This window comes from Myiozetetes cayanensis, unplaced genomic scaffold (assembly GCF_022539395.1).
Source record: "Myiozetetes cayanensis isolate MyiCay16 unplaced genomic scaffold, myiCay2020 scf3, whole genome shotgun sequence".
Taxonomy (NCBI): domain Eukaryota; kingdom Metazoa; phylum Chordata; class Aves; order Passeriformes; family Tyrannidae; genus Myiozetetes; species Myiozetetes cayanensis.
The window spans coordinates 47,596,334-47,608,427 of record NW_026087521.1 but is presented as its reverse complement, the minus strand read 5'-3'; the positions used below and the strand labels follow the sequence as shown (position 1 = coordinate 47,608,427).

Below are 12,094 nucleotides of genomic sequence, written 5' to 3'. Positions count from 1 at the left end.
GTTCTTATTCTCTGTTGTTTAAGCTGTTCCTGCCATATCAGGGCTGCAGGCAGCTGAGCAGACCATAATCTGGCAAAAAGAACAGTGTGAGTAGTATTCCTGTGTGCCCAGGGGCATGCAAAAGGACAGAGTGTGACACCATTGAAGCAGGGGGCTTGAGAATCGAACCCTGTACATTGTGCAAGGGCTCTGCCAGGTGGCTCACTGAGTCATAGACAAGAAACCTTTACTTCTCTGCAACTGTGTCTGAGCCAAGGTTTGATTACCTTTTACAGTTTGCACTATAGGGAAGTCCTTATCATATCAACATGTCCTACAATCTCGTCAATTCAGATAAGGCAAATTCTATTTTTACAGATATTCTCCACAAAAAAACCAAGACTCTGGCATGAACCTTTGTACCTCTTCAATGACACTCAGCAATAGTTAGGGCTGGAAGTAAAAAGTACAGTGTCTGGCTGAGATTAATGATACAAAGAAAGTGACACTGAAGAAAAAGAAAAAAGTATTAATAGCAACAGAAGCTATTTTCTGCCTTGGAGTGCCAGAAACTGTGTGCAGTTGGTTTCTTGTGGAATGCCCACCCAAGACTCTCCATGTCTCACACCTTGTTCATTTACAAGAACAGGAAATCCAGATAGGTAGGGTTGAAAGAGCCAGAACACCTTTGGTCCATGTCCCCAGACTGAGGGACCTGGACACTGCAGGGGCTGCTGCATGCCTTCCTTGGGTGAAAATTCCTTGGGTGAAAATTCCTTGAGGAATTTGCAAGGTTGGATATTTGAAAAAATGTATTTCTCCTTTCTTCTTTTTTCATTTATTTGTCTCTTCATTTAGAACAGGAAGGGGGTAAAAAAGTGATAGGAAACCTTATTAATATTTTTTTCAGTCTGTTGTTGATAGGAATTAATAAATTTCACTCATTTCACAAATTGAAAACCTTGTTTTTCAATTTGCCAATGAAGATTAAAGCAAGCAAAACTAGACACATAGTGTTATTAAAATATCAACCTGCATTATCAAAAGCTTGTGATTTAAAATGGTAATTAGAACTCAGTAATTGATTTCTTTGAAATAACTAATAAAAGCAATCAGCTGATTTTGTCTTGAGATAACTGCATGGAATGTAGATAGGAAATTTAATTAGCATTGATTTTATTAGAAAGTAGCACTTTTAGGAGTAAAATTTTCACCTTATGGAGACAAAATTCTCCTTGACTTCTCATTGTACAACTTTACAATCAAACTCCACAGGATGTGTCTTTTTCTACCTACATAAAATAGACTGTTTTCTTTCCTTCCCAATTCTCAAATATGGATAATTCTAAGTCTTTAATCATAGGTGAAAGCATACTAATTTCTGGAATATCAAATATGGATTAATATTCTCTGCCTTAGACCAGATCTTTGTGCTCTAGAAGAGCTCCTCTATATTTCTTTGTGAAATATATTCTTTTTTTATTTTTCAAGAGTAGTCCAAATCCCACTCAAGGAACAATCTTTCTGCCATACCCATCTTGCTTTTGTCCTGCATAATAAAACCTTCTAGTTCCACTTAGACCTCAGTTCTCAGTTCCAAGACCATGTTGTTCCTTTCTGGTAACCACCACAGGAAAAGCTTAAAGTTATTTTTTGCTGTTTAAGCTCCTTCCTAAGGGAATATTCTCTACCAGCACGGGATGAATTAAGTCCTTTGAGTTGGTTCATCTCTCTCTCTCTCTCTCTCTCTCTCCCCACAGCACTTTTAAAAAAAAACTGAGCACCTGAATGTTCAGAAACTGGTACAAGCCTCAGAAAGCTTTCTTTCCATCAATACTCCTAGTGACTACTTAAAAAAATAAATAAAAGCTCATTTGCCAAATTTCATGGTACCCTGGGCTATCAAGAATTTCCTTGGATTAAACACAACATTTGTTAGCTACCAAAACAAAAATGGATTTCCCACAAAGTGTATTTTTTTTCCCAAGATATCTCACAAATTAATTTAGATTTACAAAAGTGTAAAAAGTGAGGACAGTCTGGCCTGGAGAAAGTTTCTTCATGTTTCAGAGGAAAGTTTTGAGGAGAAAAATGCTTATTTCATAGTTTATAAAGATTTGAATAATGAATTGAAAATAAATCCAAAATAAACCCACAAATTTGTAACAAAATCTTTTGTTTTAAAGATGAGGGTGTACATTTTTTTATACAAACCTCTTCTTCTTCCCAGTCTATCAAGTCCCAGTCATAAGCAATTACGGCTCGCCTTCTTTTCCAAAACTCCAGAAAAACAGTTGCTGGAGCAAGTAGAAAAAAGATACAAAATTGTTTTTAAGTCAAGAAAATCTTAATGAGTATCACAGAACTGTTGAATGAAGCTGTTACATTATTTTAATTTCTTTGCATAAACGGGTTCCTTTGAACAGCAAATCTTGCTGATGATCAAAACTGTTTTCAAAAAGCATGGCTTTCTAAGGATTAGTTTGCTCACTTCAAGTATGATTGAGGCTTTAGAAATTTCATTTAGTGCTAAATGAGAATATTTAATTTCTAACCAACCAAGGGAGGGCTGTCAAAGAATAAAATTGTTCCTGTGAGTCATCACTACTAGACGTGGCAGATTTTTGATGGGGTTTTCTCTTGCAGATAAAGTAGTAACTTTCCTTCTTTGAAGACCATTTACAATGTACAGAAACCAGAACCCAGCGGAAGTGCATTCCAGTGCATATGCAAAACTGTAGAGTACTACTGAGGAAATGGGAACTTCTGTTTTACACCGTTCTAATCCAGACCAATTTTTACACTATGTAAGTTCATATATGTGGTGTGGCATTAACAGCTGACAATTAAACATTGTGCTTTACAGCTCCTATTGATAGAGTTCAAGGTAGAGTAATAGGCCTGCACATGACTGCTGTGGGAAAATGACTCGGAGTGAAACTAGAGGACTGGGAAGTTATATTCCCATTCTAACAGAACTTAGAATGGTAGGGAAATTATAAGGTGAAATGCAATTGTTATTCCCGTGAATGAAATGTTGTCAGTATTCCCAAAACCTATTCCATGAGTACTCCCCCCCCACACAGCCCCTCCAATCTGCAACCTTAAGCACATGCTAGAGGGGATGGAAGAGAAGGTGGAGTGGAATGCGATCAGGCTGTGGTGTAAGCCTTGCAGGCATGGGATCTCGATAGTACCTTGCAGATAAAACCCATAGCAGCTGTCAGCCAAAGGAGTCAGGAGAAGATGCCTTGCTGCTGAACCAGCAGCTGTGGTGGAATCACTCTCTTTGGATGAACTTGGTTCATTATAATCTAACTAATAATAACAAACACCTCCATCCCCAAGTTATCCACCTCCAAGGTATGACCACCCCTCACGGAGCATGTGCTCTATATTTTATTGACTATATATTTAAAAGAGAAGTGAGAGAATTTTACACCAATAAGTTACAAACGTATGTACCACTAGAGTCACTCCAGCTCCACATAAATGTGAAGAAATAGTATAAAAGTAAGAAAAGAACTAGGAAAATTTAGAGAAGACTTCATTGTAACTTCTGGAATTGGTCAACAGTCTGAACCTGTCTTCTGCCCCCATAGGGATGCCTATTGGGTAAGAACATCCTATGCTCTCTGATCATCTCAAGCTACATTTCATTGGTGATTAGAGCTTGTCTGTACATTGCCTTGAATATGTTTTTGCAGTCAGATACTATCACCATCAGTCTTCAAACCTTAACCTATCACAATTTTCTATTATCAGTGTGTACATTAATAAAGAGTGTTATCCCCTAAACTGTTAGTGTGAGTCCTTCAAGGATGTTAGCAGTTGCCAGCAGTGGGTAACATATTCAACCAAAAGTGTGAAGATCTGGGAGGGGTCTCTCTTATGCTGTTGTTGTGTGTCCCTAAACAAGTTAGTCAGCCATAACAGGATGTTGACAGACTGATGGGGCACAAGGGTCTTGTCTTCCTTGCAGCACTGACAGACCAATCAAACACTAAGGATTTGAGAAAATCCCCCTTTTTATTTGACAACTATGCTTCCATTTTGTGATGGAAAGAACAATCAAGAAAACAGTAATAAAATAATAGGCACATCATCTGAAGATTAATACTGAGCCTGTTTATAGTTAAAGGATTTTTAAAATTTATTTTGCAAAAAGAATGTAGAGGCCGCCTAAAGCCAGCACAAATCAATGGACAGGCTTCCTCTCCCACTGTGAAGTTTGGCTCTTTGCTTTATTGTTCATTGAAAAGCAGTAGGCTGACAACCACAGAGAACATAAACCTCTTTGTTCACGAGGTAGCACAGTATCAGCTGTAGCAGTGTCACAATAGTCTGGCAATATGTTCTACATCCCGTTCTGAAAGCATCTTCTTAACAGTCTGTCTGCCCTACTGCTTATTGATACAAATGTAACTTGACACAAAACACTGGCATCAGTTTGGCAAAAGTGAATTTTTAGCCAGTAAGAATTATATTTTATTGTACTAGCCAATGCAGCTAAGGTATACTTAGAAAATGAACACTAAGAGCAGATTGTAAGGTATCAAAAGCATGTTTAAGGAGGCAGATGTTTGGATTAAAGGCATTTTCCTATGTCACATCATTCTTTTCCTGAGAGCCGGAATTATGTTACACCAGGTCACAGATTTCACAGAATATTCTGAGTTGGAAGGGACCCACAAGGATCATCAAGTCCGACTCTTAAGTGAATGACCCATATGGGGATCAAACCCACAACCTTGGTGTTATTAGAACCATGCTCTAACCAACTAACCAGCTGTGTTGATTTAATCTAATAAAATTAATGAGCCTAATGTTTCTATAAATTTTTGTAATAATTACAGTATGATTGGTTGTGATCAGGAAAACTAATAGGTGCTAATGAGGCTCCACTGCTGCTGAACCACCACATGGTTCATTCCTTGATTTTTTTCTGGTAGGGCTGCTCCTCTTCTATCAGCTCATATTGAATTATTCCGTACAGATTAAACAAGTAGTGCTGCAATTTTTGAAGACCTGGGAGAAAGAAGCCTGATTACTACCACTCTGTTTTCATCCCAAAAAACAGCTGCTAGCAGGAATCCAGTGGGCGTATGAGTTGCAGGCATGAACCTCTCAGATGTCTGTGCTGAACAATACTTCTTTTCTTTCTTGTTTTTTTCACACACCTGGAGTGAGGAATCTATATGTATTATATTTAGCAAATTTAGCACCTGTCAGAGTAAGTATGTTGCAGTCCTTAGAGCTTCTTTAGAAAGCTATTTTCTTCTAATCGTTAAGTAGAAAATAGGATGATCTGTACAGCACCGTTTTAGCTTTCACTGTTACACTTTTCTCCCTCTATCCAGGTCAGTATGCATTTTTCCCTTGCTAGATAGTTTAAAATTTGCTATAAATAATCATCTTTGATTGATTCACTGTGCTACTGAGGTCTTCTAAAAGGTAACATACTGTATTTTGAAATTTCTTTTTTTGGTCAGGTAATTACTAATACCCTCTACTAATTTCAGCATTCTTTTTTGACTTTACCATTCAATGGGACACAGTTGTGCTTATTGTTCCCCTATTTTCCAATTGGTATGTTTAGACCAGAGGCTGAGTATTATCAAAATGTCCTGCTTGGAATTTTGACTTTCTCATTTGCCTTAGCTCCTGGATCTTTTGCTAGCTTTTTCTATACTGCACTTGTCCTACTTCAGAGCTCAACCTTTCAGCTGAGTTCTCAAATCCACTTGTACAAACATCTGTCTTAACATCACTTCCTCAGATGCTTCTGTAATTAGTTGTGATCTTATCTAGTAATGCAAATGGTCTCTCTCAGCAAACAGCTTTATCCTGACCTTCTCTGAGAAATCCTCTCCCTATTGTATTTCAGAACAGTATTTAATATATCCATCCCGACTCCTTGAATATATTCTATACAGCAGGAGTATTGGTAAAGAGCATCCTTAAATTCTATCTCCTCAGAGAGCAGATCAATGTGAACATTTTATGCCAGAGGCAAGGTTTGTAGGAAAGTAATATCTTTTATTAGACTAACTGATAAATTTAGAAAAATTGTTTTATGTTGGCATTTCTTATTGCTTGAACAAAATGTTAAATTCTTCATGCCAGGCCTTTTTTTTTTCCCTCCTGGCATTGCCTTTTAGCAAGTGTTCTAAAGCTACTTTCTTTATCAAAGGAAACATGCTTCTAGCTAGACAAGAAGAAATTTCAAAAAGGATTTTTCTTGTGTGCCTTAGTCCCCCAAAGATATGCAGAGACAGAAAAACTACCAGTAGCCCACTTTATCTCTAACAGTGCATTATAAATGATAAATTGCTGGACTTTCCTGTGGAACAGTTACAGAACTTTGCTTCTGAGCTTTAGGAAATATCTTGACAGTAACATCTTTGCAATAGGTTTCCCTAGTATCTCAGCTGGAAAAGCAAAAGCTACAATTCTATCTGGCTTTACAGAAACATGCTGGGAGTCAACTGAGTATCAAATGTAACTGTTTTTTAGATGAGAATTACTTTTTTACTCTACTTTAAATGTCAACACTTATTTTGAATTAACATCTTCCTCTCCTTTTCTGTCTTTGGTAAGAAGCTAATGTAGACCATAAAAAGAGAGAAGTTTTTCCTAGAAATGGAACCAATTTTCATTGAGCACAACAAACCTCAAGGCATACATAAAGGACAAAGTGTGGGTGTTTCCCCTAACACAGATGCACAAAATATGCTATTGCTCCCCTCTTTTCAAAAGCTTTGAACATCTGGAAAAATATCAACACTAGAGATCTAGAGGAAAAAAAAATTTTCGATCTTCTGAGACATCTCAGTAAGCACCAATGTAACTATCATATTTTTTTCTGTTGCATCAATTACTTTTACTTCTTATATAGAACTTTGCTTAAACAGGCAGAAATCAAATGAGGTGATGGGTCATACGTATTTTGAAGAAAAGTGTGTTTCTATTCCAGTATCTCCTGGTGCACTTGACAATTACAGTCTTTGATGGGACTCACTTATCTCACAATGAAACACTATAAAAAAAGAGTCCCTGTGCTTCAGAATCCTACAGTCAGGTTCATTGCTGGTCCACAAATCAAGCGGTCCCTGCTGGTATTTGCCATGGTAGTTTCTCTCCCTAGCCTGGCCACAGCAGTTTGCTTGTCATTTGGAGAAGAATTTTATTTGTATTTAAAATGTCAGCAAGGCACTTTGTCCATCAAATAAAGATGTCTTCAGAGTAAAAGGAGGAAAGCACCATGCAGATCACCTCTTCACGGAAAGATCAATCTGACCACATCTGGTTTTGAAAAATCCAAGCGAATGGCTGAGGCTTCTCCCCCAAGATGGGAACTCACTAATGGATATAAAGACAGTAAAGAAAGTACTTTACATAATAATGACAGTGTCTAAACTCCAGCTAAAGAGGTAACACAGTTCTAGCTGCCTTTTTTTTTCTTTCATTCTCTTTTTATAAAAGCACTGCCATCATTATTTTGTATGTTGGTGTCTATCAAATTGGATCATCTGTAAGGCTGAACTTTTCACAGTCAATATTTCAGGCACTTGCCAGCTGTTTCATGCTGACAGAAAAAACATTTCCACAATCAAACCATATCACTGTTTCTTCTCTCCCCCTATGATTTACTGCAATGATGGCAATTCCTGCAGATGCTAACAGGCCTACTGCAGACTGGAAACCCATTAACACAGGCAGTAAGCCAACTCCTAAATATAGTACCAGAAAATCCCTGGAAAGAGTGACTTTTTTTATTCTAAAGCTGCTTTAGTCCTATTTGCACAGAAAATATCTCCACAATCTCACTGTTGCCTCTGCAACAGTGTCTGTCTTTAAGAAACTATGATTTGGGTGGAGCCATAGGACTGCCCTGTTCCCCAAACCATACCCCACACTCACATCTCCTTCCTGTTGCTGTTCCTACCACCCTCTCGGCGGCAAACTCAAAAGCACAGTGTAAGCCAACAAAAGTGATGGGGAAAGCTCTCACCCCAGCTGCTGTCCTATAGTCTCCTCTCCAGTAGCCAAATTATCCAGAGGGCAGCTTTTTTTCTATTTTTTCCTTATCTCACTGTGGACTGCAGTGGATGGGCAGTGCATTTCTCAGTCCTGGCAGGTTGGTGTGGAGATATTCCCAGAGGAAAGAGAGTATGGGAGTCTGACAGTGATGCTGAAGTAGGGGGATGAAGGAGAGGCTAACCAGAGAAAGATGCAGCTTCTGTCAACTAGAGACAGGGAAGAGAGAGGACCTACAGTATTTTGTAGGCAAGCATGTTCAGCCTCCTCAGTCTTCTCAAAGGCAGAGACGCCAAGGCAAGACCAGGTATGGTTACCTGAGTGAGGGACTCCCCTTACCTGGAGGTACTTTTCCTACAGCCCTGGGTCTGGGCAGTGCTAAGACACACATGCTGTGCTGTAAGCACAGCTGTTTTTTGAAATCAGTGTTATTGTTAAGAAGAAAGAAAAGCATTAGTGCAAAAAGCTGCACTCCAAAGACATGCTCACCAGCAGCAAGGAACAGTGATGTAAATGTTCAAGTGTTAAACCATCAGTTTCCCTGGATGAGATGGAAGTCCATGTCTCTACACTGAATTGGAAATTCTCAACTTCAGTGAACACATAGGGAAAGAGTTTGGAAAAGCTGAGTAAACACCTACAAAAACCTTTAAGTCTTAGAAAGTTTTAGTGGTTCTCAGTTCTGGCGTAGTGTTAAAACAAAGCTGAAATATCAAGCAGAAACATAAAATCTGTATGATCTGTGGATTTTATTCTAAATGTAATTTGTGATATTTTAACACTGTCAATTTTACATGAAATGACGTGAACAGGCTTGATTGGTTTATGACCTAATTTAATTGGTTAACTAAGACAGAATGGGAGTTTTGGAGGAAGGAACTGAGACAGACTGGTAGGCTAATCTATGTTGTCCTAGTGGCTCCCATGTTGCCTCCCACATATTTCTTGTGGTTCAGTAAAGAGATTTGCAGTTTAAAATGGAGACTATAAGAATTACTTGGACACCTTTCCAAAGCAGTTGGAGGTGTGTGAGTGAAAACAGGAGAACAATGGCAAGTCAGGATAACTCAAGCACCTGGAGCTGTGAGATGGATGCCATTTTTGAGTTACCTCATTGAGCCATTTTCTAAAGTCATTAACCTTATCTCAAAATGGCATGGTAGCACCTAAGAGGCTGGGCATTCTTAAGGCAGTTTGTGCTGCCAAAAATTACTTTTTCCTCTTGCCTTCAATTCTGCCTACATGATCACAGTAGGAAAAATAGTTGAGCCAGAAATAGAACTGTTCTATGGGCAAAATTCAGCCTCCATGGCAACAGTTAGACCACTCTCAGATCAATTTGCCATTCAATGAAATCTTCCATTTATTTAATCTGAGTTCTGATTTAACTGTAACCAGCTTTGCTGCCTTTCTGCAAAGTGAGGAAACAATACATTACTTCATTTTAATACTAACACTAAACTGAACTGCCCTAAGCTAAGAAAAGCCCTAAGCAATAACAGAAAAGGCTTCAGTACCAATGGATTAAAAAGTTAGAAATCCCCACAGAATATAATACATCTATATATACACACATATATATAAAATCTACATAGACTCTACATACTGAAGTCAGGTTTCTATTTTAATTAAAATTATTATCACATAAGAACCTGATTCTACAAATTCCATCTTTCTTTTGCAGAAACAAAAAAGACTCAAACCTATACTGGTTTTCTCAGTGTCTGAGAAAGGTGCGCTGGAAAATAAAAAGGTATATGTTGCATCACAATCTTTAAGAAACTTTAATAATAAATCTTTAAAATCAAAATGAAAACTTACCCCACACAGCCATGAAAACAGCAAAAAAGACAGTAGCTCCATTGTCAAAAAGGTGGGTAACCTGAGGGATATGTTAATAGTGTAGTCAATTTGTGATAATAAGACTTTGTTTTCTATTTCCACATAATAACATTAATGTGATCATGAGCATAGCTGGCCTGACAATCCTGAGGATCCTTCCCTTGACGTGGGAAATGCACCTGTCAGTTGACAGGACTATTTGCCAACCTGGCCTGGGATTGACCCCTGCCAACACCAGGTGTGAGCATCATTTCAGACCCAAAGCATTCATCCAACAGAGGATGGGTCGGAAGATAAAGGCTGATGTCAGTGACATCGTAGCACGTGCATCTAGGACAGGATCTCTGAGACTGCTGAATCTGTAAGTGCACATTGCATTCAAGTGTTTTACAACCCAAAATAGGTATTGGTGAAAGGCAATGTTAATGTTGGCTGAACTTGATCTGTCCTTCAAGATTTTATCTACTCAAGCTCGCTAAAGACAAATGCAAAAGGCAAAATTAATGCTTTTACCAGGAAAGCATTTCTATTTGCATAGCCTAAAACATACCTTGGCATAAATGCAGCTGTCTGACAACCTCATAAAGGGGCAGTATTTATCACATATAGGACACATTATGATATCTGTAGCTTGACAGACTTCTTTACTGGAAAAATAGAAAAGACAAAAATTAATAGCTTGATTACTACAACAACCTACAAAATGATCTGTCTTAAAATGGATTGATAGGTTTAACTAATATTCAGTTACTTGTTGAACCAAACTGGTCTGTAACTGAAGCCAAAATATTCATAATTGCATGTGTATAATTAATATTTGTTGACTGTCTAAGACTGCAGAGTTTACAGTCATAACTGCAGAGTACAGTTCCTCAGGAACAACCTGGCAGCATGTCTTTACCATCTCCAGCTTCTCCTTGAGTTAGAGTGAAGGAGGGTGAGGATAATTGCACACAAAGTTCAGTTTGACTTATTCTTGTGACTTGTCTTAAATGTGCAAGAATTTATAGATGAAGCACTCAGCACAAAGTGACGGGGTTTCTTCATTGCAAAAGGCTTTAAAGAGAGTGAAAATTCCTCACTCTTCTGCTGGCCTGCTTCAAAAGTAATGAAGGGCCCAGCTTTTTCCCTACTACATGCTGAGCTGCCAATATCATCAGCAACTGGAATTGGGCAAGCATTTGCTCTCTTCCCAATTCAGGAGCAAAAAAGATAGGAAGTTTGATAGTGGGTGCCTTGTGAGAACCAAGTAGTCTTTTCTGGTTGTTCATTCAACAGTTCAAAATAAAATAATTAACAACTCATGGGAATTTCTGTTAAATTATTCATAATAACCCACAGCTGTAATTTCCTTATAAAAGTTCCCCTGTTACCTGACTTGGCAGTGGTTCAAAGTGGTGACTCCGTACAAAAAGACAAACAATCCAATGAAGGCAGCTGGGAAGAGCATTCCTGTGTACCAGCCTAACCAGGCAAAGTACAGTCCAATTTTCTCACCAAAGTACCGCCTGTTTTAAAACACAACACAGCAAATTTAAATGCTAATTAGAATAAATCTGCTTAATCTTGTTCATTTGTAGAAAATAAATCTTTCTATCACATCTGAAGAGTAGATTAGAAAGCAGAGTCAGAATTTCCTGAAGAAAAACCCTTCGAGGCTTCTAAATCCTCACTGAGGGACCTGACTCATGATTGAACTTAAAATATGAACTTAAAAATTCACTGACCACAGTTTACAGTTAGATGAGTGGAGACCTCATAAAGGAAACACTGAGTTACTTTTAAAAAGCTAGTTTTTTGTATGTGGGAAATTGATGATTTGCTTCACCTTTTGGCCATGTAAGTGTACTGCCTAAAAAATTGCACTGAAACCAGTTTTGTCCCTAAAACTGGTATAACAGCAAAAATTATTTGAGATGAGAAATTAATTAACCAGAGCTAATTCTCCAATACGATTTATTTTCATTTGATTGTTTCTTTTCTTAGATCAGTTCCTGAAAAACTAATTTAGTGATTCTACCACAGGTAGAAAGTGAAGTGCAAGTAAGGTTCATCATTTTGCATTGATTTGAGGAAAGTAGTCTGAATTAATCCTAATTTTAATAAATACCTTGCTGGAAAACTAGCAGCAAAGTGGCCAGAAAACAACTTTTTACTACACGTTCTTCAGCACTTTTCCTTTCCTCCCACACAACCAAACCTTTGTTTATGTGTTAAACATCAAGCACACAAA

The 12,094-nt window shown here is 37.9% G+C and overlaps 1 protein-coding gene across 7 annotated transcripts in view; it reads right to left on the bottom strand.

Moving 5' to 3' along the window:
• ANO4 (anoctamin 4) overlaps positions 1-12,094 on the bottom strand; it is a 164,382-nt gene that overhangs the window by 30,799 nt on the left and 121,489 nt on the right. For all 7 annotated transcript variants that reach the window (XM_050325516.1, XM_050325514.1, XM_050325518.1 and 4 more), the window contains 4 exons: positions 11,235-11,369; positions 10,412-10,508; positions 9,841-9,901; positions 2,194-2,276 (listed from right to left, as the gene is read on the bottom strand). In XM_050325516.1, coding sequence (XP_050181473.1) covers positions 2,194-2,276; positions 9,841-9,901; positions 10,412-10,508; positions 11,235-11,369 — 376 coding nt within the window. The remainder of the gene's footprint in view (positions 1-2,193; positions 2,277-9,840; positions 9,902-10,411; positions 10,509-11,234; positions 11,370-12,094) is intronic.